This window comes from Callithrix jacchus, chromosome 10 (assembly GCF_049354715.1).
Source record: "Callithrix jacchus isolate 240 chromosome 10, calJac240_pri, whole genome shotgun sequence".
NCBI lineage: Eukaryota > Metazoa > Chordata > Mammalia > Primates > Cebidae > Callithrix > Callithrix jacchus.
This window is the reverse complement of record NC_133511.1, coordinates 2,391,188-2,413,954: the sequence shown is the minus strand read 5'-3', so window position 1 is coordinate 2,413,954 and position 22,767 is coordinate 2,391,188. Positions and strand designations below refer to the sequence as shown.

Sequence of the window (22,767 nt, the reverse complement as noted above, 5' to 3'; positions counted from 1 at the left end):
AAGGATCAAAGCCAATGTGCTTTAAAGTATCTACTAATGACAGCCTGTGTTACTTCATCAGCCTGCCATAACGAAGAACCAATGGCTGGGTTGTTTAAACAACAGAAATTTATATTCTTACAGTTCTGGAAGCTAGAAGTCCAAGATCAAGGTGTTGGCAGGTTTAGCTTCTTCTGAGGCCTGTTTCTCAGGTGTCTTCACGTAGTCACCCTCTGTCCATCTGTATCTTAATCTCTTCTTAGAAAACCAATTATGTTGATTAACAGTCAACTATATACTAACATTTTACCTTAACTAACTCTTTAAAGGCCCTATTTCCAAATACAGGTATATTCTGAGGTACTGAGGACTTCAACATATAAATCTGGGGGGAATACAACTGAACCTACAGCACATCTCAATTGTTCAAAGCATTTAGCACTGTAACTGACACAGGGGATCCTCAATAGAGCAGCTATTATAAGCAAAAGAAAAAGAAAAAAAGAGTTTTTAAAAAGATTTAATAGTATTCTGTGACAAGGGGGTTTAGTTCTACGACTTAGATATACTGGGTTGTTCTCACTAAAGAACTTTTAGTTTGATTCCTCGAGGGAGCTAATTATCCCGTCAGCTATCATAGGCCAGAATGAAAGGCAGAGAAAAGTTAACAATGTTTTAACATTGTTCTGAGTCAACTGAATTTGGGGAAAAAAGAATTCCCTCTCTAATGGCTGGGAGAGCATTTCTCTCATGAGGCCTTGAACCTAGGTATATATGCATTTGGACTTACATACATGCATCAGCACATCAGGATAGAAACAAAAGCAAGAGAAGAGGCTGGAGGATACAGAAATTCTCACTCACTCTTCCCGTGTGTTCTCTAAAGGAATCTAAAAGAGCTGTGATGTGAGAAGAAAAACGGAGAGTTTTTAATATTAGACCTCCTTATCCACCTGGCTTCAGAAGTCTGCCAGAGCCAAATCTAAGAAAGGTCAAATATGACTGGACCCAGAAAGGAGGTACTTACCATTCATTGCCTTTATGCCACCTCCTCGCCCCATCAACACTTATGCAACAAAGCAATTACACAAATGTCTGAAAACAACAACTATTTATCTAATTTATTAAGAGTTTTTCAAAATTAATGTTGGATTCGTTTTTCATCCAACATTGTATCTGTAACATACAAAGCAACAAGAAACTGTCATCTAAAGAAATTTCCCAAATAACATTATTTTTAAATACTTGTTAATAATTTCTCATGAATGCAATTATTTACTTAATAGTTGGCATTTGAGTACAATGAAGACACATGAAAATTACTTTTTAAATCAGGACAAAAAAATATTCTGGTAACAATCGTTTTAAAGCACTTTACTGAGATGTTTCTCACAAACTAAGGGGAGAAATAAGAGAAAAATCCTTATTTTAAAACACAAGTGAAAAGCACCGAAGACAATTTGGCACCGTAACTCTGATGAACTCCAGAGCTCCCGGTTTCCAGTTATTTTAATCTACACTGTAATCTAGTATTCAGAGCTTTCTGAAAGAATACCAAATCCAGTAATTCCCTAAATGATATATAACAAGCCGTGACACTAACTCCCTTAACTCCTCTTATGTCCACACATACACACTAATATAGTTCACCAAACATAAATCTTCCCTTGTAAATAAACAGATTAAGATTAAATATGATATTACCTTTTAGAAACAAGATTATTAGTACCAAAGCAGACTAAAACATGAATGTTACTAATTGAAAAACTAATAATTCCCTTTTTGCTTCAGATGGCTTCAAGTGTTCAACAATATTTTAGAGACTTTTTTATACAGGTTAAAATATAGCCTATTTTTCTCTAAGAGAGAAAAGTACGAACAGTACCCTTGATTATACCCCTGCAAATAGGGCATTTTCTTAGAGAAGGGGCACATTCCTGGCATACTACCAGATGACCACAAGGAATAAATACAATAGAAACTTCTTTGTCCATACACACTTTACAAGTTCTTTCTTCTTGCAGCCTCCTCAATTGTTCTTCCAGTGGCAGACCTAGTAACAAAAAATAACATTAGTGAAACTGTTTCCACTTCATTTCCCATTAAAAAAAAAATAAGGGTAATAGTTTTTGTTGGTTTTAAATCTTTGTTTTACCTGAAACATCTTCTGTTGGAATATACTTCATATTCTTATCCACTGAGGAAAGAAAACATATAAAAAGCATCACTCTACTAACACAAAACTGCTTCACCTACTACCTCTTTTTTTCACCTATTTATGAAATGATGTAGATCGTAGCTATGTATCATCAGAACTGTTACATTTAGGCATACTACTTGGGAAAGAAAAGGCCGCTTTTTGGGAACAAGTGAAATACAGACCGTTGCTAATTGGATTTATTTGCTTGTCAAACAGAGATGAACATAGTCCTAAGAATTTCTAAAATAATTCTCCCAACAAACTCACCAAATAAGTTCTTATACAACGTAGAGTCAATTTCTTTTAGACAGTGTTTGAAGATGTTGGCTGCAGCATTTCCTTTAACCAAAATGGTATCAATCAGTTCTCTTGCTTGTAAAGGAATCTGTGTTTTTTGTTTAATAATATCATGTTCCTGTTTATTAATTACATTGGCCTTTAAAAGATTATCCAGGATAGGAAGCACACACGTCAACTGTTGAAAGAGAGCCATTCTATTCTTCCGAATTAATGACAAATCATCTTCATTAAAAAAAGAAAAAGAAATCCATTAAACTCCTTTAACTACACTTATATAGTCAGTAATAACCAAATCTACAAATAATTTAGGCACTAAATAAGTTCAAAAAACAAAGTAACTTGTTTGCATTTTAAAGTTTGTTGTTTTGGAAAACTTCCAGAGAAGTATGTTTCTGTAACTTTTAAGTCTATATAGTCACATGTCCTAGAATTCCACTTTTACTTTTGTTTGTTGAAAGACATTTTTCAAAGATAGTAAAAATTTCCCCCCTATATAATACTGACTTATATTTCCATTGAATTACTTTACTTTTGTAAGTACTTTCATAGTAATTTGTCTCATTTGATACAGCAATCCTGTCAATTAAACAAGGCAAGTATTACTGCCTCTCATTTTCACATAGGGAGAAAAAAGACTCAGAAAAGAATGAGTGGCGTGTCCAAGATCACAGAAAGAATAAGCTGCAGAACCGGGTCTCCTGGACCAGGGTTCTTTTCAACACCCCATACCTAAGATGCAGCATTGTAGTGTTGTAGGGTTTGAGGAGTAAAGTCAACACAGACCTAGGTTCCAGTGTTAGCTTAGCCCACTCACTAGCCATGTGTCCTAATCTTTCCCCACAGACCTCAGTTTCCTCATCTGTAATAATGGTACCTTCCTCAGAGTTGTGAGGACCGAATAACACATGTAAAGCATTTGGCACAATATGTGGTACATAGTTAACGACCATTACTCTTTCATAAATGTCTATGTTTACAGCAATTAAAAACTACATAAGAATCAAGTCTGACTTTTTTTAAAAAAGCAAATGTTTTTCCTTCGATATTGCATCACATAAAACTCCATAGTTAATTTATATTAATGGAATATGGTAGATCCTTCTTTTGGTGTCTAAATAATTATAAAATTTGTCTATTTTCAGAAAAAATCTTAAGAGTACATTTATACAAAGTACCAGTTTAATGAGAAATAAATTATAAAAACAGAAGTCATCTTCTCCTTTTACATCATTCTAGAAGTGAACACTCTATTAATCTCAAAACTATGAAATTCCATTCTATGACCACAACTTTTTCTTCTATCTTAACCACTCCTCTTACTGCTAACAAATTTGTTCTTTACCTTTTCAAGATCTCCAAGTCATTCCCAATCCTACTTGCACAAGAGCTGTCTCCTGGCTTTGCTTCAAACATCCTATTCTAATCTAGGTATCACTCAGGTGTTTCACTGAGGTTCTCTACATTAGCCTTGAACTTGTCTTCCCTATTCCTTACTTGGTCTTTCCCCTATTAACACTGCCAAATCTGTAATTCAGTACCATTCTCTGACCCACACAAAGTATGAGAAAGTCATAAGTCTAAGGTGACAGTGATTTCATATAACCTTAGCTGGATTTTATGACTACTTAACAATCCTTAAATTGACTTGTCTTAGGCCTTTTCTTTCACCAAGTCCCTCCCACTTCCCAAGTCAATCTACCTAATGGTTCAAAAAAAATTGATGTGCTAGGAGCTATGTTCAAGTGTTTTATTTGCAATATCTCATTTAATTGCTACCGTAACCCTATGGGATTAGTACTATTACTATCCCCGTTTTACAGATGAGAAAGCCGATGTCTTGTTGAATAAATAGCCAAGTTAGTAAATGATGGAGCTGGAATTTAAACACAAATCTGTTAGTGTGGAAATCCAGACTTTAAACATTTTGCTACATGGTCATGCCATAGGGTACTCTTAAGTTATTCCTATCTTTACATACAAGCTTAAAAAGAAAGCATCTTCCAACCCAATACTCCAATACATGCAACCTTCACCTCTCCGCTGGCCCTTTAACCTTGTCTTTTGCACACTAGTCTCCCTAGCTGGTGTATACACTCCTTGAGAGCAACCACTATGATTAGCACAGTATTTGGCACTGGTGCTCATGCTCAATAAAAATTTATTGAAGAAATAAATGATTAATCAACATACTTGTTTTGAGGGGCTGAGACAATACTATTTGGATGAATAGAAAAGTCAGTTTCCCTGTTATCCTTGGATTGGGCAGGTAGTTCTCATCAAACCCCAGAATTTCATAGTAAGTTCTATTTTTTGTATGAGGATCACTTAGCAAGAATTAGGGAGTAAAATATCATATTAAAAATATGATTTGCAGAAACTTAAAAAAAAAAAAAAGGAGAAAAAAGACCTGCATCCAACTTTAACATCTTGCTCTTTCAAAACCATTTAAATCAGTTTGTATGAGAAAGAAATGCAATACAGCTCAAGAAAGAGCTTATTAGGCTAAAATTCTCTGATTGGCATAAATCAGGGAATCTCATCAGAAAATAAACATACAGAAAAAAGCTGTAGTCAACGGTTTTCAACGTGAAGCAATTGAGAGGGGTAGAAAAGGAGGGATGGTTTCAAAATGACTAGAGGACTACTGCCAGCAGTTAGTTAGTGGATGTGAAACAAGCATGCTGTCCTATAACATGTGAGACAGTCCTCAGAGCTCCTTTGAGAAATAATGCAAGTGACTAACATTCCCAAGTACCTGATGCCATTTCTTCAGCTTGTCTTTCCTTCTCCTCTTCTCTCTTCTCATCTTCGGCATTAAGAAGTGCTGATACAATATCATTAACTGTTTTGTAGTTCTCTCCAGTTGTCAGGATTTTACTCTGAACTGTTTGTTTTACCAGGTCTCTACTAAAGCCCATTTCCAAGGCAGATTTAACCACAGGTGTATTCATCATGACGGCATCTTCTGAACTTTCTCCTGATCCAAAATGAATAACTATTTGAAAAGACACATGCTAATATTAAATTCTACAAAACCTATGGAAAAAAGTATCACAACACAATCTTTATTCATCCTTTACGCTCACATTCTGGTAAAGGAGATGAGCTATACACATCAATTACCTATAACTCCAGAACAAGTTTAAACTTCATAATGGTCAAATGACAATACAATTAACTGCTGTACTTTTAAAAAACCCACCTCTGGCTACATCCTAGACCTACTTAATGAGAGTCTCTAAGGATAAGATTAGGAATCTGTCTGGCACAGTGGCTCATGCCTGTAATCCCAGCACTTTGGGAGGCTGAGGCAGGCAGATCACAAGGTCAAGAGATCGAGACCATCCTGGCCAACATAGTGAAACCCCCTCTCTACTAAAATACAAAAATTAGCTGGGTGTGGTGGCACATGCCTGTAGCCCCAGCTACTCGGGAGGCTGAGGCAGGAGAATTGCTTGAACCCGGGAGGCAGAGGCTGCAGTGAGCCGAGATTGCGCCACTGCACTTCAGCCTGGCGCCTGGTGACAGACCAAGATTCTGTCTCAAAAAAAAAAAGAATTAGGAATCCATATCTTTTAAATATTCTCCCAAATGATTCTGATGTGTGGTCATTTTGGGATACCAATATGCTATGCAAACTTAGAAATGAGAAATAATCTTCTCCACCCAGGAAAGTGGAGGAAAATCACAAACACTTTGTGGAAAAGTAGCATTAGAGTTTGGACTTGAAGGATGGACAAGGTCTAGATAAGTGGATTACTGATGATGTAGACAGAGTAACATAAACAAAAATGGGAAGTACAGTAAACCAGAAGATGTAGTGAAGAAGTAAAGCTTAAGAAGTAATTAAAGCAATATGATTTTAGATAGTGACAGACACTCTGAATAAAAAAGTAGTGAAAGGTCATTAAAAGAAACCAGGAAGCAGGAAGACACTTTAGATAGGGTAGCCAGGAAAGCATTTCCTGCTAAGAGCCAATGCTAGACCATATGATACTTCTATGTAAAATACAAAATAACATAATTCTTCAAAACACTACTGCCATCTTCTGGGAAACTGTTATAATGAACATATAAACATTCAATGTCAACAATGTGCTCTCTTGTTTAAACATGTGTGGAATACCTGTCTGAAGAAATGGCACCAGAACAAAGACTTAAATAAGAAGGAGTGAGCTCTACTTCACTTTTAAGTGCATGCCTTCAGGAAATACTTAATGTTCAGGGTAAGAGACACGTTAGAGGATCATTACAGCAATATTTACACAGGAAAAAAAAATAACAGAAATAGCTCTCAGTAAGGAATGGATAAATAAAATGCAATATGCTGGACTACTGTGAAGAAATTTAAAAATAAACAAATGAACTAAACTGGTATATACCTAACCCATGCTACGAAGCTCTGGGTGTTAGAAGTTAGAAATGAAACCCTATATAAGCATCAGAGGGGAATCTGGCATTGCCTACAGTATTTAGTTCTTTTCCTTTCCCTTACGAAGAATGTATACATCTATTACATGTGCAATTATTAATAGTAGGGGGAAAAAGGAATGAGCTATGGAGTGGTAGAACGCAATAGAGGAGGACAAGTTCCAGATGAGTAGCGCCTTCCTAAGAGTTTATATTTTATTCTAAGTTTACTAGAATATTCTAGGAGTGCATGCAACTAATAAAACTTGACTTGTGTTTTCAGAAGATGACTGGCAGCTAGGTGGAGATGTACTTTAATAGGGTAAACTGGAATCAGGAAGACTTGTCAGATGTTAGACACAGATGATGGTAGGTTGGATTAGGTTAATAGCGGTAGAGATGGTGAGATGTAGTCAAATTTGGGATATTTTATGAAGGCAGAAATGAAATGACTTCTAACAGATTAAATATACAAACTAAAGGAAGGAGAAAAATCAGAGATGATGCCAAATTTGAGCCAACTTAGGAAATGAGTACCACTAACTGAGATGGGGAAGACAAAAGAAGACAAATCTGGGCCGGGCGCGGTGGCTCAAGCCTGTAATCCCAGCACTTTGGGAGGCCAAGGCGGGTGGATCACGAGGTCAAGAGATCGAGACCATCCTGGTCAACATGGTGAAACCCCGTCTCTACTTAAAATACAAAAAATTAGCTGGGCATGGTGGCGCTTGCCTGTAATCCCGGCTACTCAGGAGGCTGAGGCAGGAGAATTGCCTGAACCCAGGAGGCGGAGGTTGCGGTGAGCCGAGATCACTCCATTGCACTCCAGCCTGGGTAACAAGAGCGAAACTCTGTCTCAAAAATAAATAAAAAAAAAGAAAGACGACAAATCTGAGGGATGAAGAATGGGAAGAAAATTTCTGGTTTGGTCATATTAACTCTACAACGTCTGTTAAGCCAAGCACAGATTTAAACAGTCAGCTGGACATTCCAGCTTGGGGCTCAGGAAATGGAGAAATAAATTTAAGCTGAGCTCTGAGGGAACCATCATTTTAAAGTTTGAAAAAGGAGCAGCCAACAAAGGAAATTGTTCAGGATCAACCAGGGAAATAGAAAACCAAGAGCATGGGGTCTGATAATTCAAGGAAAAAAAAGTGTCTTAAGAAAGATGAGGCCAGGTGTAGTGGCTCATGCCCATAATCCCAGGACTATGGGAGGCTGAGGCAGGCAGATTGCTTAAGCTCAAGAGTTTGAGACTAGCCTGGGAAACATGGTGAAACTCTGTATTTACCAAAAAAAAAAAAAAAAAAAAAAAATTACCCGGATGAGGTGGTGCATGCCTGCAGTCCCAGCTACTTGGGAAGCTGAAGTGAAAGAATCACCTGAGCTGGGAAGTCAATGCTGCAGTGAGCCATGATCGCACCACTACACTATAGCCTGGGTAACAAAATGAAACCTTGTTTCAAAAAAAGAAAAAAAAAAAGACAAAGCACTCAATGATTATCAAATGCTGGGTAACACATCAAGTAGTAGATTTGCTAACATGGCAGTCCTTGGCAACCATGATAAGACAGTTTTTAGAAGAACAAGTAAAAGAAAGAATTCTGAAAGGTGAGGAAGTAAAAGAAAGCAAGCACAGATCAATCTTCCTAGGTATTTTGTTGTAAAGGGAAGCAGAGTAATGAGATAATAGCTGGATAGGGACATTGGTTCGTGCAAGTTTTCCCAGGATTAGCAAAAGTACATTATGTTGATGTGCTAACATGAATGATTTAGGAGAGATGGAAAAATTGATGACTCGAGAGAAAGGGCATGTCACTGCCAAGGTAACATTCTTAAGTTGACAGCAGGGGATGGAATAGAGGACAAGTGGAAGTATCGGCCTTAGATAAAGGCAAGGACAATTCATCTTTTATGAACAAACAGAAAGAAGAGTACATGCATAAATTACACAGCCTAGTGGTTTTGTGAGGCAATAAAGCAACTCTCATTTGGATTCTATTTTCTTAGAGAAGCAAGGTTATAAACTGACAGTAAGGTGGGAAGAGAGTATTAGAAAATGATCAAAGGCAAAAACAAGAAATAGTCATTTTAAAGATTGACAAAGTGATTTTATTAGCAACTATGGTAGAACTGCTGGGCAGTCTACTTGACAGCAGTGGTTATAAATTTTAACAAGAGCTCACACTGCTGTCTATCTTTTCTCAGTCTATTACACAGGAGATAGTCGTCATGTACCCAGGTACTCCTATTCCTATTTTCCAATCAAATACTACTAAATCCTTCATGCAATCCTCCTGAACCATGGTTTCTAAGACTCTTATATATCTTGGTCACCTTTCTCTGATCCAGTTAACAAATCTGCCAATACCTTTCTTGAAATGCTGTGCCACAAACAGAATGGCCTTTGTAGGTGTGACTGGTACATAAAACAATGGATTATTACCTTAGCCATTTTAGATATCATAACATACGTATATTACATAAACTGACAGATGTGGTTAACATTAAGCTCTAATCAAAAGCTATACTATTTCCTGCACTTGCATTTAAATATAACATACGTGACTTAAATACCCAACATCTAGTTCAATTCTTGAATCATATGTAAACTGACCTTTTCCAAATCATGCTAGCTCAGAGCAACCTTTTCCTTTCTGGAGGGCTTATTATTTGCACCTCTTATTTGGTGTTGCTTTGAGCTATTTGTTTTTCTTTTGCTTCTGTCTCATTTCTCCAGTTGGAATGTCAGCACTAAAAGTGGTAAGTATAGCACTAGAACAAAGACTAGTATATTTTTATGATCCTCTAGTTTTATTAACAACTCTCTCTCTCTCTCTCCACATATATATATATATATATATATATACACACATATATATAGTATTAGCTAACATCCCAGTTTTTTTTCTTATGGCTTCAGAAACACTTTTAAAAAATACATACTTTGATTCCTAAAAAATTTTTTTTTTTTTGTGATGGAGTCTCGCTCTGTCACCCAGGCTGGAGTGCAGTGGCGCAATCTCAGCTCACTGCATCCTCCACCTCCTGGTTTAAGCTTTTCTCTTGCCTCAGCCTCCAGATTAGCTGGGACTACAGGCACATAACCCCCGGCTAATTTTTTGTATTTTTAGTAGAGACGGAATTTCACTATGTTGGCTAGGCTGGTCTCAAACCACTGACTTCAGGTGATCTACCCTCCTCGGCCTCTCAAAGTGTTGGGATTACAGATGTAAGCCACTGCACCTGGCCCATTCCTAAAATTCTTATATAAATTTCCACTCCATATTTAAAATTAATTCATACATACTTGGTGGATCAGCAATTTCATCTCCAGTAGTGTCTGAAGTTAACAACAGCTATGAAACAAGAGAAAATAGGTAAAATCAGAGATCCCCAACAATCTGAAAGGAACAACACTTTTAAACTAAGTTTACTTTAAGTGTATACAATCTTTTGAGAACTGAGTGATTTATGACCATCACTTTGCTTTCTTTTACCTAAATACATAGATTTCCTTAAATTTCATGTTATCCCAAATTATAATTCAAGTATTTCTCTAGTTTCAAGAAAGCAGAAAAATGTATTAGTGGTTTATCATTCCATTTGGAAAGTAAAATTTTAACTGGGTTACTCTCAAAGGGTGTCAGCTCCTAACAAGTTATTTTTTGTTTGTTTTTCCGGAAAACAGCAAAGAGACACTAAAGAGCCTTCTCCAATCCATCACGAATTTGTACAGTGGCAGCACAAATGATTTTTCAAAATAGTAAAAACAATATTTTTTAAAAAGCCCTAAACAATCAAGTTGGTTACAAAAATAAAAATCAAAGGTGTCATTAATATGAATGAAATATGTAACTGCAATTAATAAAACAGGAACAAGTATAACTTCTTTTTTCGAGACAGAGTCTCGCTCTGTCTCCAGGCTGGAGTGCAGTGGTGCAATCTCAGCTCACTGCAACCTCCACTTCCCAGGTTCAAGTGATTCTCTTGCCTCAGCCTCCCAAGTAGCTGGTACTACAGGTGCACATCATGACACCCAGCTAATTTTTATATTTTTAGTGGAGACGGGGTTTCACATGTTGGCCAGGATGGGCTCGATCTCTTGACCTTGTGATCTGCCCACCTCAATCTCCCAAAGTGCTGGGATTACAGGAGTGAGCCACTGCCTGGCCAGAAATAAGTATAACTTCTAATGTAGGTTGGTGCAAAAGTAATTGCAGTTTTGTCATGACTTTCAATGGCAAAAACCACGATTACTTTTGCACCAACCTAATAATATTTTTGTTATTATAAAGCAGAATTCAATGTTGTTAATTTTAAAAATGTATTTACCTGTTCAAGAAGATGAGGATATCTACCTTGAATCTCATCAACAAACTCTTGCCCTTTCATTCTTATCAAGAACTCACATCTAAAACGTATGAGGAAAATTACTTTTAAAAACTGTTTCATATCAAATATAACCTGATCATTCTAGAAAAATGGTTTTCAGATCATTTATTGTACTTCACAGTAAAAACATTTTATATCACAACCCAGAACACATACATAACAGGAACAAAATTATCATAAAACAATATACATCTTACTGTATGTTATATATCATGATATTTTCTATTTCAATCCATTAACACAACAATAAAAAGAAAAGCATGTGCACCTACAAAGGGGAACAAGCTAACTCCTGAAAAATGCTATTATACACAATTTATTTTGTACTTAAAGTGGACTACTTAACAGTTTCACATAACTCAATATTCCTAAAATGTGATCTTTCACAATTTAACGGCTAATCTTTCTTTAATGCTCACTCTTCTATTACATTTGAACCACAATCAACTACCTTCCCTCCAAAAAATATAGAATCAAATATTTTTATCTACATATTAAATATGACAGTGTTTCCAAATATTTGTTTTTAAACTGATAGGGCTTATCAAAGATGTTCTAATAAGTTCACATCCCATCTATATCCATTCTATTCCTTTTGTTTCTTCAACAAATGATACTACACAACTGGATACTCACATGGAAAAAAAAATCTCTGACTTATCCCCATATTATATGCAAAAGTAAAGTAAAAATGGATCATACACCTAAATAAAAAACCTAAAATAATAAAACTTTAGAAAAAAGCTCGGGAGAAAAATCCTTTTGTCTTTACATTAGGTAAAGAATTATTAGATAAAAGACCAAAAACATAATCCACAAAAGATAAAATTGATAAACTGACATCATCAAAATTGAAAACATCTGCTCTTCAAAAGTCAATGTTAAAGAAATGAAAAGCCACAGCTCAAAGAAAGTTTCCAAGAGTGATATCAGCAAGATAGCAGACTAGGAGACAATAGCCATCCTCCGCCCAAAAAAGACAACAAAGAGGCAGCTATCCACAAACAAATACAGCTCTGGGAGGACACAATGGCCCAATAAGGCTACAGCAATACAGTGGGGAAAAAACAGGGAGAATAACCGCGAAGAAAGGAGAGCTAGGAGATATGCTCAGCAGAGACACCTAGAGAAAAAGGGGTGAGGGCTATCTGTATCAGTCATGCGGTGAGTGCCATCACGGTCCTCAGTGGCAAACACCGCTAGGCTCCTCCCCAGAGCAGGTCTCCAGAGACATCCACTAACCCTCAAGATAGCCATAGACTTCCTGTAGGTTTCACGGTGAAGGATCCCATAGTATTCATTGACGCCAATCCTAGCAGCCTACTCTGCAGAGGACACTGACAGCTTTCACCATTAAGGTAACCGACACCCACTGCTGCTCTGAACCCCCTGGAGAAGGAGATACTACTGTACTCCTCACCCTGAAAAGGAGCACTCTTGCACTGTCCAGAGACAGTGCAGTCCCCTCTCCCCACACATGCCCGAGACCTCAGAGCCACAGCTGCTCCACATGTACTATGCATGTAAGAGCCTTGCTCTGTGGCTGCTCTAATCGCACACTCTCCAGATCCCAGCTCTCTGGCTGCTCTGCACATCTGCACTCCACACCCAACTCAACAGCTGCGGTATGTGCACCCACATCTGAGGCACCAAAAGCACCACTGCTGCAGGGCAGTCAACATCCTGAACCCCAGAGCTGCTGTCTTTCTGCAGGCACCTGCTCTCCAAACCTCAGCTCTGTAAGCTGCTCCACAGGTGTCCATACCATCAGAGACATCAGTGCTGCCACCACCACCAACACAATGGAGCCCAAAGTCAGAACCTGTATTAAGAAGAAATCTCTTGGCCATGACATCTCCCATGGGAGAAAAAGTGATCAAGACGTCCCCAGCAGCCTCTGCCACTATAGACCAAAAAAACCCTTGCTGCTGGTATGGATACCTGCAGCCTTGGATGCTGAGGACCCCTGCAATCCTCACTGATGATGATCTGCTAATAGAGCTGCACAGAGTTTACAATGCTGGGTCTTTCACAGAGCTAGAACTACCACACCTACAGGCTGGTGCCTCACACTCATCCACAGGCAAAGGTCTTTTCTCAAAACAAAACAAAACAAAAACTAGTTTGTAATGCCTAAAAGTAATTATTCCATCAAATACACAGATAACAACAAAAGGCCACAAGAAACAGATAAGGAAAAAAAAAAAGGATACATGACATTACCAAAGAAACACAGTAATTTTCCAGTAACCACCCCCAAAGAAATGGAGATCTATCAACTAAAGATAAAGAATTCAGAAATAACTGTTTCAAGCAAACTCAGTGAGCTACAAAAGAGCACAGACAATGATATAAAAAATATATACAAACAAATGAGAAATTCAACAGGGAGATAGAAATAATAAAAAGAAACAAATTCAGGAGCTGAAGAACATTAAAAAAAATGCAATAGAGAGCATCAATAGCAGACCTGATCAAGCAGAAAAAGAACCTATGAACTCAAAGGCAGGTCATTTGAAATTACCTAATCAAGAGAAGAAAAACAGAAAAAAAAAAAAAAAAAGAATACTGGAGAAAGCCTACCTGAATTATAGGACACTATCAAGCAAAACAATATTTGCCTTTTAAGAATTCAAAGCCAGGCATAGTAGCTCACACCTGTAATTCCAGCACTAAGGGAGGCCAAGCCCAGTGGATCACACGAGGTCAGGAGTTCAAGACCAGCCTGACCAACATGGCAAAACCCATCTCTACTAAAAATACAAACATTAGCTGTGCATGGTGATGCACATCTGTAGTCCCAGCTACGTCGGAGGTTGAGGTGGGATAATCACTTGAACCTGGGAGGTGGAGATTGCAGTGAGTTGAGATCACGCCACTGTACTCCAGCCTGGATGACAGAATGAGACACCATCTAAAAAAAGAAGAGGAGGAGGTAGAGGGAGAGGGAGGAGGAGGAGGAGGAAGAAGGGAGAGGAGGGAAAAGGGAGTAGGAGGAGGAGGAGAAGGAATACTTCCAAACTTATTTTACAAAGCCAAGCATTACTCTGATACCAAAGCAAGACCAGGACAACATAAGAAAAGAAAATTACAAGCCAATAGCCCTGATGAACACAGATGCAAAAATCCTCAACAAAATGCTAGCAAACGGAATTTAGCAGCACACTAGAAGAATCATATATCATGATGAAGTGAGATTTATCCCTGGGATGCAAGGATGGTATGACATATGCAAATCAATAAATGTGATGCCACCCATTGACAGAATGAAGGATAAAAATCACATAATCAGCTAGGTGCAGTGGCTCACGCCTGTAATCCTAGCACTTTGAGAGGCCAAGGTGGGCAGACCACCTGAGGTCAGGAGTTGTATGTAGACCAGCCTGGTGAAACTCATCTCTACTAAAAATACAAAAATTAGCTGGGTGTGGGTGCATGAACCTGTAGTCTCAGCTACTCAGGACGCTGAGGCAGGAGAGTCGCTTGAACCTGGAAGGCAGAGGTTGCACTGAGCTGAGACTGCACCACTGCACTTCAGCTTGGGTGACAGAGTGAGACTCCATCTCAAACCAAAAAAACAGAGGCCAGGTGTGGTGGCTCAAGCCTGTAATCCCAGCACTTTGGGAGGCCAAGGCGGGTGGATCACAAGGTCAAGATATCGAGGCCATCCTGGTCAACATAGTGAAACCCCGTCTCTACTAAAAATACAAAAAATTAGCTGGGCATGGTGGTGCGTGCCTGTAATCCCAGCTACTCAGGAGGCTGAGGCAGGAGAATTGCCTGAACCCAGGAGGCGGAGGTTGCGGTGAGCCAAGATCGTGCCATTGCACTCCAGCCTGGGTAACAAGAGCAAAACTCCGTCTCAAAAAAAAAAAAAACAAAGAAAAGAAAATAAAGATAATCCTGCCATTTTCAGCATGAATGAACGTAGAAGGCATTAGGCTAAGTGAACTAAGCCAGACAGAAGAAGACAAATACAACTGACCCTTAAACAACACAGGTTTGAACTGTACATGTCCACTTACATGCAGATTTTTCTAAACCAAATACAGATCTTATGTGCAGATGTGAAACCCACATATTTGGAGGGCTGACTTTTGGATGCACAGGTTCTGCAGGGTCACCTTTAGGACTTCGGTACACGCCAATTTTGGAATACATGGGGGTCCTAGAACCAATCCTCCCAGCGTACCAAGGGAAAAGTATACTGTATGGTATCACTTATTTATGGAATCTAAAAAAAAGTCAAACTCATAGAAACAGAGAGTAGAATGCTGGTTGCCAGGGATAAGGAGGTGGGTGAAATGGGAAGATGTTGGTCAAAGGACACAAACTTTCTGAGGATATGACATACAGAACATGGTGACTATAGCTAATAATACTGGACTTTACACCTGAAATTTGCAAAGAGAGCATCTTTTAAGAGTTATCACCAAAAAAAAAAAAAAAAAGTTACTACATAAGGTGATGGATTTACTGAGATTAAAGATTATTCACAATTGAAATGTGGGCAGGGCTCAGTGGCTTATACCTGTAAGCTCAGCACTTTAGGAGGCCAAGGCAGGTGGATCACTTGAGGTCAGGAGTTTGAGACCAGCCTAGCCAACATAGTGAAACCCCATCCCTACTAAAAATATAAAAACTACTGAGCTTGGTGGTGCACACCTATAATTCCAGCTACTCAGGAGGCTGAGGCTTGAACCCAGGAGGTGGAGCTTGCAGCTGAACTGAGATCTTGTCATTGCACTAAGCAGTGATAGGTGATGGTATAAGACTCTGTCTCAAAAAAATAAAAAAAGGACAAAAGAAATGTGTCGTTTTCATAGAAGTATTTACAAAATGTACCCCTACATCTTCTTCCTTATTTAATCATTTAAAACAAAACACAAGTTACAAAAACAAAGATTTTTTGTTTCATGAAGTACAAAATGTAGTAGTTCCAATACTGGAAGTTGGAAGCTGTTTTTGTCTTTGATACCACAACATGAATTAAATTTCAAATTAAATATATACAATCCCATAGAATCCAGCATAATTAAGTCATTTAGAAGTCTGACAAGACATGCTTTTTAATATAATTTTAAATATAATTAATAATTTAGGTAAAACATCACTTTTCAGAGTATAAAAAGGTTAAAATTTATCTCGATATATTATGAATATTAATAACTTTAAAACACAACTTTTTAACAATGTACTGTACTGATAATAAAGTATTTGTTACTTCAAGTTTCTTTTTCATCACATATCAAATATATATATATATATTATAATATATATATATATATATATTTTTTTTTTTTTTTTTTTTGAGACAGAGTTTCACTCTTGTTGCCCAGGCTGGAGTGCAATGGCGCGATCTCGGCTCACCACAACCTCCGCCTCCTGGGTTCAGGCAATTCTCCCGCCTCAGCCTCCTGAGTAGCTGGGATTATAGGCACGCGCCACCATGCCCAGCTAATTTTTTGTATTTTTAGTAGAGATAGGGTTTCACCATGTTGACCAGGATGGTCTCGATCTCTTGACCTCGTGATCCACCCGCCTTGGCCTCCCAAAGTGCTGGGATTACAGGCGTGAGCCACGGTGCCCGGCCAAAAATATTTTTTTAATTTCCTCAAGGGGTTCAAGAGATTCTTCATTATTGTGAAAGACACTCACAGGTAAAACCATAATCTATACTGTATTATGATTTCACTTATATGTGGTGCCTAGAGTGGTCAAATCCAATAGAGACAGAAACAGAATGGTGGGGCAGGGGGTGGTGGCTTACACTTGTAATCCCAGCACTTTTGGAGGCAGAGGCAGGCAGATCACTTGAGGTCAGAAGTTCAAGACCAGCCTACTCTACATGGTGAAACTTTGTCTTTACTACAAATACAAAAAAAAACAGCCAGGGATGGTGGCAGGCACCTGTAATCCCAGCTACTCGGGAGGCTGAGGCAGGAGAATCACTTGAACCTGGCAAGTGGAGGTTGCAGTGAGCCAAGATCATTGTGTCACTGCACTCCAGCCTGGATGACAGAGTAAGACTGTCTCCAAAAAAGAAAAGAAAAGAAATAAAATGGTGGTTGCCAGAATGTTGGGGAAAGGGGTCATGGGGAGTTAGTACTTGATGGGTAGACAGTTTCAGTTTGGGAAGATGGAAAGGTTCTGGAGATGGATAGTGGTGTGACTGCACAACTGTATTAACGTATTTTATGCCACAGAACTATACACTTAAAAATGGTTAAGATGGTAAATGTTATGCTATGCCTATTTTATCACTATTTTAAAAAATTATCTAGGGCAACCCCTCATTTTACCAATGAGATCCAAGTTCACATAGCTACTCAATTATAAAGACAATCTCTAATTCTATTTCTACTAATAATGCTGCCCCTAAATTCTTTCTAGAATATAATAAAAAAATACTGCTAGAGACAAAGTGTCTAAAAGGAGGTAAATGACAGATTATAAAAAAAAAACTGTATAGAAAATTTACAATTACAATTAAAATGGGCAGATATGCCTTTTTTTTTTTTTTAAATTACCCAGGCTGGAGTGCAGTGGCACAATCTTGGCTCACTGCAGCCTTTGCCTCCGGGTTCAAGTGATTCTCTTGTTACAGCCTTCAAAGTAGCTGGGACTACAAACATGTGCCACCATGCCTGGCTAATTTTTGTATTGTTAGTAGATACAGGGTTTTACAATGTTGGTCAGGCTGGTCTCAAACTCCTGACCTCTGATGATCCAAGGACTGCCTCGGCCTCCCAAAGTGATGGGATTACAGGTGTGGGCCACTGCACCCAGCCCAGATATGCTCTTAATAAATGCATTTTTTAAATTTGCCTTATTCCTGCATCTATTCTATTTTCCTTCTCTTACCTTTTTCTAACTTATCTTCTTTTTGTTCTATTTTATATAAAGTCTTTGTAATCCTTAAGTACTCTTTAAAAGAAAATGGGAAATAAATAAAATGTATGGCCATAACTGTAACTGAATTACAAAAGAAAAGTACACAGAAGAATACTTTTCAACAAAATAATTACAGTTAAAATGTGGTCTTTTAGAAGGGTAATTCTTCAGTGGCATAAAAGAGGCTTTGTTATGATTTAAAGGTAAACTTTATCACGTAAGCATGCCTACTTCTAGTTAGCAGAGTTTTTGTACAAATACCTTTTCAAAACAATTACCTGGGAAACCATTTGGCATGTTCTACCCATGGATCATCTCCAGATTCCCAACACCTCAAGCCACCATCACAACAAAAGCATTTGACATCATCGTTGCGACCTCCAGGGAAAAACAAACAAACAAACAAATACTGAAAACCCATGTTCTAATACGTAAATTGAAATAAACTGATAAAATGTAGAGTTACTTGCTTCTTACCCACATAATAAAAACCAGCACTTGCAAGCTGCTCAGGCTGAACTGGAACACTAGATGGCCAGTACATGAATGTTCTCATTCGAGCTGCATGTGTCTGCATGCTCAGATTTGAAATGCTAAACCTCAGCGTTTCTAGAGAATTTTCCAAAAATGGACAGTTGGGAAAATGTCTCCGGTGTTCCGACATAGCATCATCCTTTGGTTCCCAGTTACTGAGCTTCCCACCACAGGCAAAGCAGGCTACCCTATCTCCAGGTCCTATATAATAAAAACCAGCTCTTGCCAATTCTGATGGTGACAAAAATGTTAATGGCCACATATGGAAGGTAAGAAATCTGGCTTCTTCAGTACTCATTGCATAACTGTAAGGGTTAGTCCTCAACGGAGACAAGTCTTCGACTGCTCTAGAATTAAGAGGGTTTGGTGAAGGGCTGGAGTAAGAACCACTGAACAAGCTACTGTGTTCCAACGTGGGAGATAATGAATGTGCAAAATTGCTTCTCATTGGAGACGTATTCTTAGTGGTGGATCTCAGACTAGCTGAAACCAGATTCTGAATAAAGCTACAGCTAGGATATAGCTGTTTATGCTTTTCAATAGGATTATCTCCCAGTTTCCAGTTATCCAGCATGAGGCCACAACAGAAGCATTTGACCTTGTCATTCACACCAGTATAATAAAAACCAGCACGAGCAAGACTCCTTTCTGAGACAGGAACCCCGGCAGGGAAAGTTGAATATGTAGACATTCTGTAGAGTTCACAGGAAAAGTCATACTTCATTTTTTGTTTGCTGCTGTTTGTCCAATCTGACAAAAGCGTGCTATCTTCCATTATACTCTTAATTTTTTGGTACCAGGGACCTGGGAAAAGTCTTTGGGAGGCAGTTTTGTGCATGAGTAGGTGATAGTACTGTTTGATAGCTAAAACATTCACTTGAAATTTCTTCACACTAAATAAGACCTTTTATCACAAAAAGAAATCAATGATAGACTCTTATGTAGAATTCACTATACTTTCTTGACTGGATTTATCTCAGTTTATATTCAGGTAGGATGAGTATCTCTCTGAATTACCAAGATACTACTTAGAACACGACTCTTTGGGGTTATAGTCACTCTTTTAGGCAACCTAAGTGCTATTTGTTCATAATCTGTATAATACTAACGAAAAGCTCAGAAAAAGTCAATGCACTTCTGAAAATGTTAAAACTCCTTGATTTTTCAAAGAGATTTATATTCTCAAAATTTTAAGCAACTATAGAATACCTAAATTATGCCTTTTATTTATGTTTGGTTACAAGCTATTAAGCCTGGATAACAGGACAATTACTGAATTATGCCACAAGGTAAGAAATTATATGCAGGCATCTTTCCCTATATGCATTTTAATATGACAACCCCCCAAAAATCTCATTTTATTCCAATAAACAAAAGTAATTAAAATCTTCATATGGTCACACTACTTAAAGGCTAAATTCACACCCCTTATCATCAGAGTATTTACATAAGTGGGCTATATTACTTCAGCTGACAACTTTTGGGGAAGCCAACACCCACAAGCTTTGCTGAACCTGTGCCAGTTACAGTGTTTGATGTCAAATGAACTTTGCTTAAAGTTCACAGACTGTAAACTCTTCTATCTTAGTTAAATATCATTTGTATTTGTTTCCATTTCCTGCAGCATCATGTGGACTTTCTGCCTAACTTTGTATACAGTTTTATTATTCTTGATTAACTAAAGGTATTTTCTCCATAAACTTAGTTAACTGTAAAATTTCCAGAGCACACTTTTTACACTGCATTTAAAAGCTAAATAACCTGTACATCATTTAAGGACGATTCAGCTATAATTATCAGTCATGTTGTAATTAAACATTACTCAATTTGTCACAAGATGTAACCTGCCCTTTCTAGTGTTATCAGAAATGCCTAACAAAATATTCTATTACCGAAAAAGTACTGCTTAGCATAATGTATCAATAATCAACTCTACTAGCCTTCTTTCTGAAATCAATGTTTTAAAAATACAATTCATACACAAAATTACACTCCATAGAATTCAAACTATATCCCTTTATAAAGTTTCGAGGTCTTCATAATGGGATTTATTACTGCAGGGGGAAAAATAGGGAGAGGGAGATTCTTCAGGGCTGTAAATCTGAAAAGAAAAAACAAAAGGTATTTCAGAAAACTGTATTTGCATGGCAAATAGAACTTATATACTCTTCAATTTATTCAGTGAAGTGAAAGAATAATTTACACTTTAGATAATACATCTTGGCGGGGCGCAGTGGCTCACGCCTGTAATCCCAGCACTTTGGGAGGCCGAGGTGGGCGGATCACAAGGTGAAGAGATCGGGCCATCCTGGTCAACATGGTGAAACCCTGTCTCTAGTAAAAAATACAAAAATTAGCTGGACATGGCGGCGCGCACCTGTAGTCCCAGCTACTTGAGAGGCTGAGGCAGGAGAATTGCTTGAACCCAGGAGGCGGAGATTGCAGTGGGCCGAGATTGCGCTACTGCACTCCAGACTGGCGCCTGGCAACAGAGCAAGACTCTGTCTTAAAAAAATAATAATAATAAAAGAAAAGATTATACATCTTAATTCCAGCAATTTGTCACTACAACTTTCTAACTGAAAAAGTACTTAATTAAAATAAATAAATGCAATATACTTCCCAGAGCACTAACTATACTGTCTTGAAAATGTACAATTTTGAAGGCAAATGGACATTTTCACAGGAAAAAACATTTTGTCCTTGCGCTCCTCTCCTTTTCTGACCTAAGTTATCTCTGGCACTCTCCTGGAGGCAAAGGAACGTTGGTTAAAAAGACAGGCAGACACTCCACTAAACCCGGTGAGCAGCAGTACAGCAGTAATTAGACAGCAACGTTAGTGTGTAAATATCAAGTCTCTGCACGACTAGGAAAACTGCAGTAAAACAGGAGCTCATTAATATAAACCCTTAAACGCCACCATTCCCTTACAATTCCAAGGCAACAACCGCAGAAAGCAACTCGAAAACAAAACCTAACACGATGGGCTGTGAAACAGTGGTCCTGGCACGGTGACCACTGCCGTGACGGCTTTAATTACACCCCGTCTCATAGCCTGTCTTTAAATGAAAGATTTGTATCTACGAGCACCACACTGCTGCATTCTCTTTATGCAAACTGCAGCGGGGCAAGGGGACAGGGCGGAAAGGAAAGGAATAGAAGCTATGGGATTTACCCAATACTTTCCCAGAGCTGTTCCTCACAACACACCGCAGGCGACTACCGGAGTGACAGCGCAGTGGGAACTATGAAATCTGAGATCTCGGCGCCACCGAAATGTCTTCGTTTCCATGTCTTCCATTAAAAGAAAGCCGAAAGCTAAGTTTAAAACCTTGCAAAAAAAAAACTGCGAGAAAACATCTTGGTCAAGGTCCCAGGGCCAGAAGAGTGGGCGGCGGCCAGAGGAGGCTTGAAAACAAGTCCTATTTAAAAAATCGCTTTGACTGCAAGTCTTGAAGTTGGGGCTTCCGAATCAAATAAAACCTCGGTGAGAGTGGAAAGCACAGAACCCCCGGCGACCCTCAACCTTCGGCCGACGGGCCCCAGGCCGCGTCCTTCCTCCCGCAGCCACCACATTAGGGAAGTGGGCCCCCGCGGGCCCGCGCGTCCCCACCCGTCCCCACCCGTCCCGCGCCGCCCGAGCCCGGAAGGAGCAGCACTCACCGCAGTGCGGGCGCAGCAAACACGGAAGCTGCGCGGCTACCGAGAGGCCTCCTCAGAGCCGGGAAGCGGCGGCGCCTACTAGGAGATACGGCCAGCTCATCTCGTATCAGCCCCCGCGCTCCCGAAGCCCGCCGCCCCAGCCGGGCCCACGCCGACGCACGGTGACGTCAGCACGCCGGGCCGGGGACCCGCGTTAGCCTCCGCGGGAGGGCGCCCGGGAGGCCGGGGCGGGAAAGCGAAACCCAGCGCGGGTTAGGCGGTGAGGAGACAAACCTCCGGGAAAGACGCCGGGTGGCCCAGGGAGGCCCGGCGCCAGTGAGCGCCCACGGGAGTCGCCGGCTGGGTTGTCAGGGGAATGGGGCTATCCGAATCAACTCGGTGTTTGTTCGTT

General features: G+C 39.1%; 1 protein-coding gene across 14 annotated transcripts; it reads right to left on the bottom strand.

Moving 5' to 3' along the window:
• Nucleotides 1-1,073: 1,073 nt before the first annotated feature.
• On the bottom strand, nucleotides 1,074-22,536 carry BIRC2 (baculoviral IAP repeat containing 2). Of its 14 annotated transcripts, none has more exons than XM_078339348.1 (11): nucleotides 22,377-22,536; nucleotides 21,889-22,007; nucleotides 21,090-21,217; nucleotides 18,656-20,813; nucleotides 18,457-18,556; nucleotides 11,225-11,303; nucleotides 10,200-10,248; nucleotides 5,235-5,474; nucleotides 2,447-2,701; nucleotides 2,135-2,176; nucleotides 1,074-2,032 (listed from the first exon to the last, which is right to left on the bottom strand). In XM_078339348.1, exons 4-11 carry the CDS (start codon nucleotides 19,548-19,550, stop codon nucleotides 1,839-1,841), a joined length of 1,854 nt encoding a protein of 617 aa, XP_078195474.1. In that variant the 5' UTR covers nucleotides 19,551-20,813; nucleotides 21,090-21,217; nucleotides 21,889-22,007; nucleotides 22,377-22,536; the 3' UTR covers nucleotides 1,074-1,838. The 14 variants fall into 14 exon arrangements, with proteins under 14 accessions (XP_078195474.1, XP_078195475.1, XP_078195476.1 ...); XM_078339349.1 differs by having other exon boundaries at nucleotides 21,090-21,194; XM_078339350.1 differs by having other exon boundaries at nucleotides 2,447-2,518; nucleotides 21,090-21,194.
• Nucleotides 22,537-22,767: the final 231 nt, after the last annotated feature.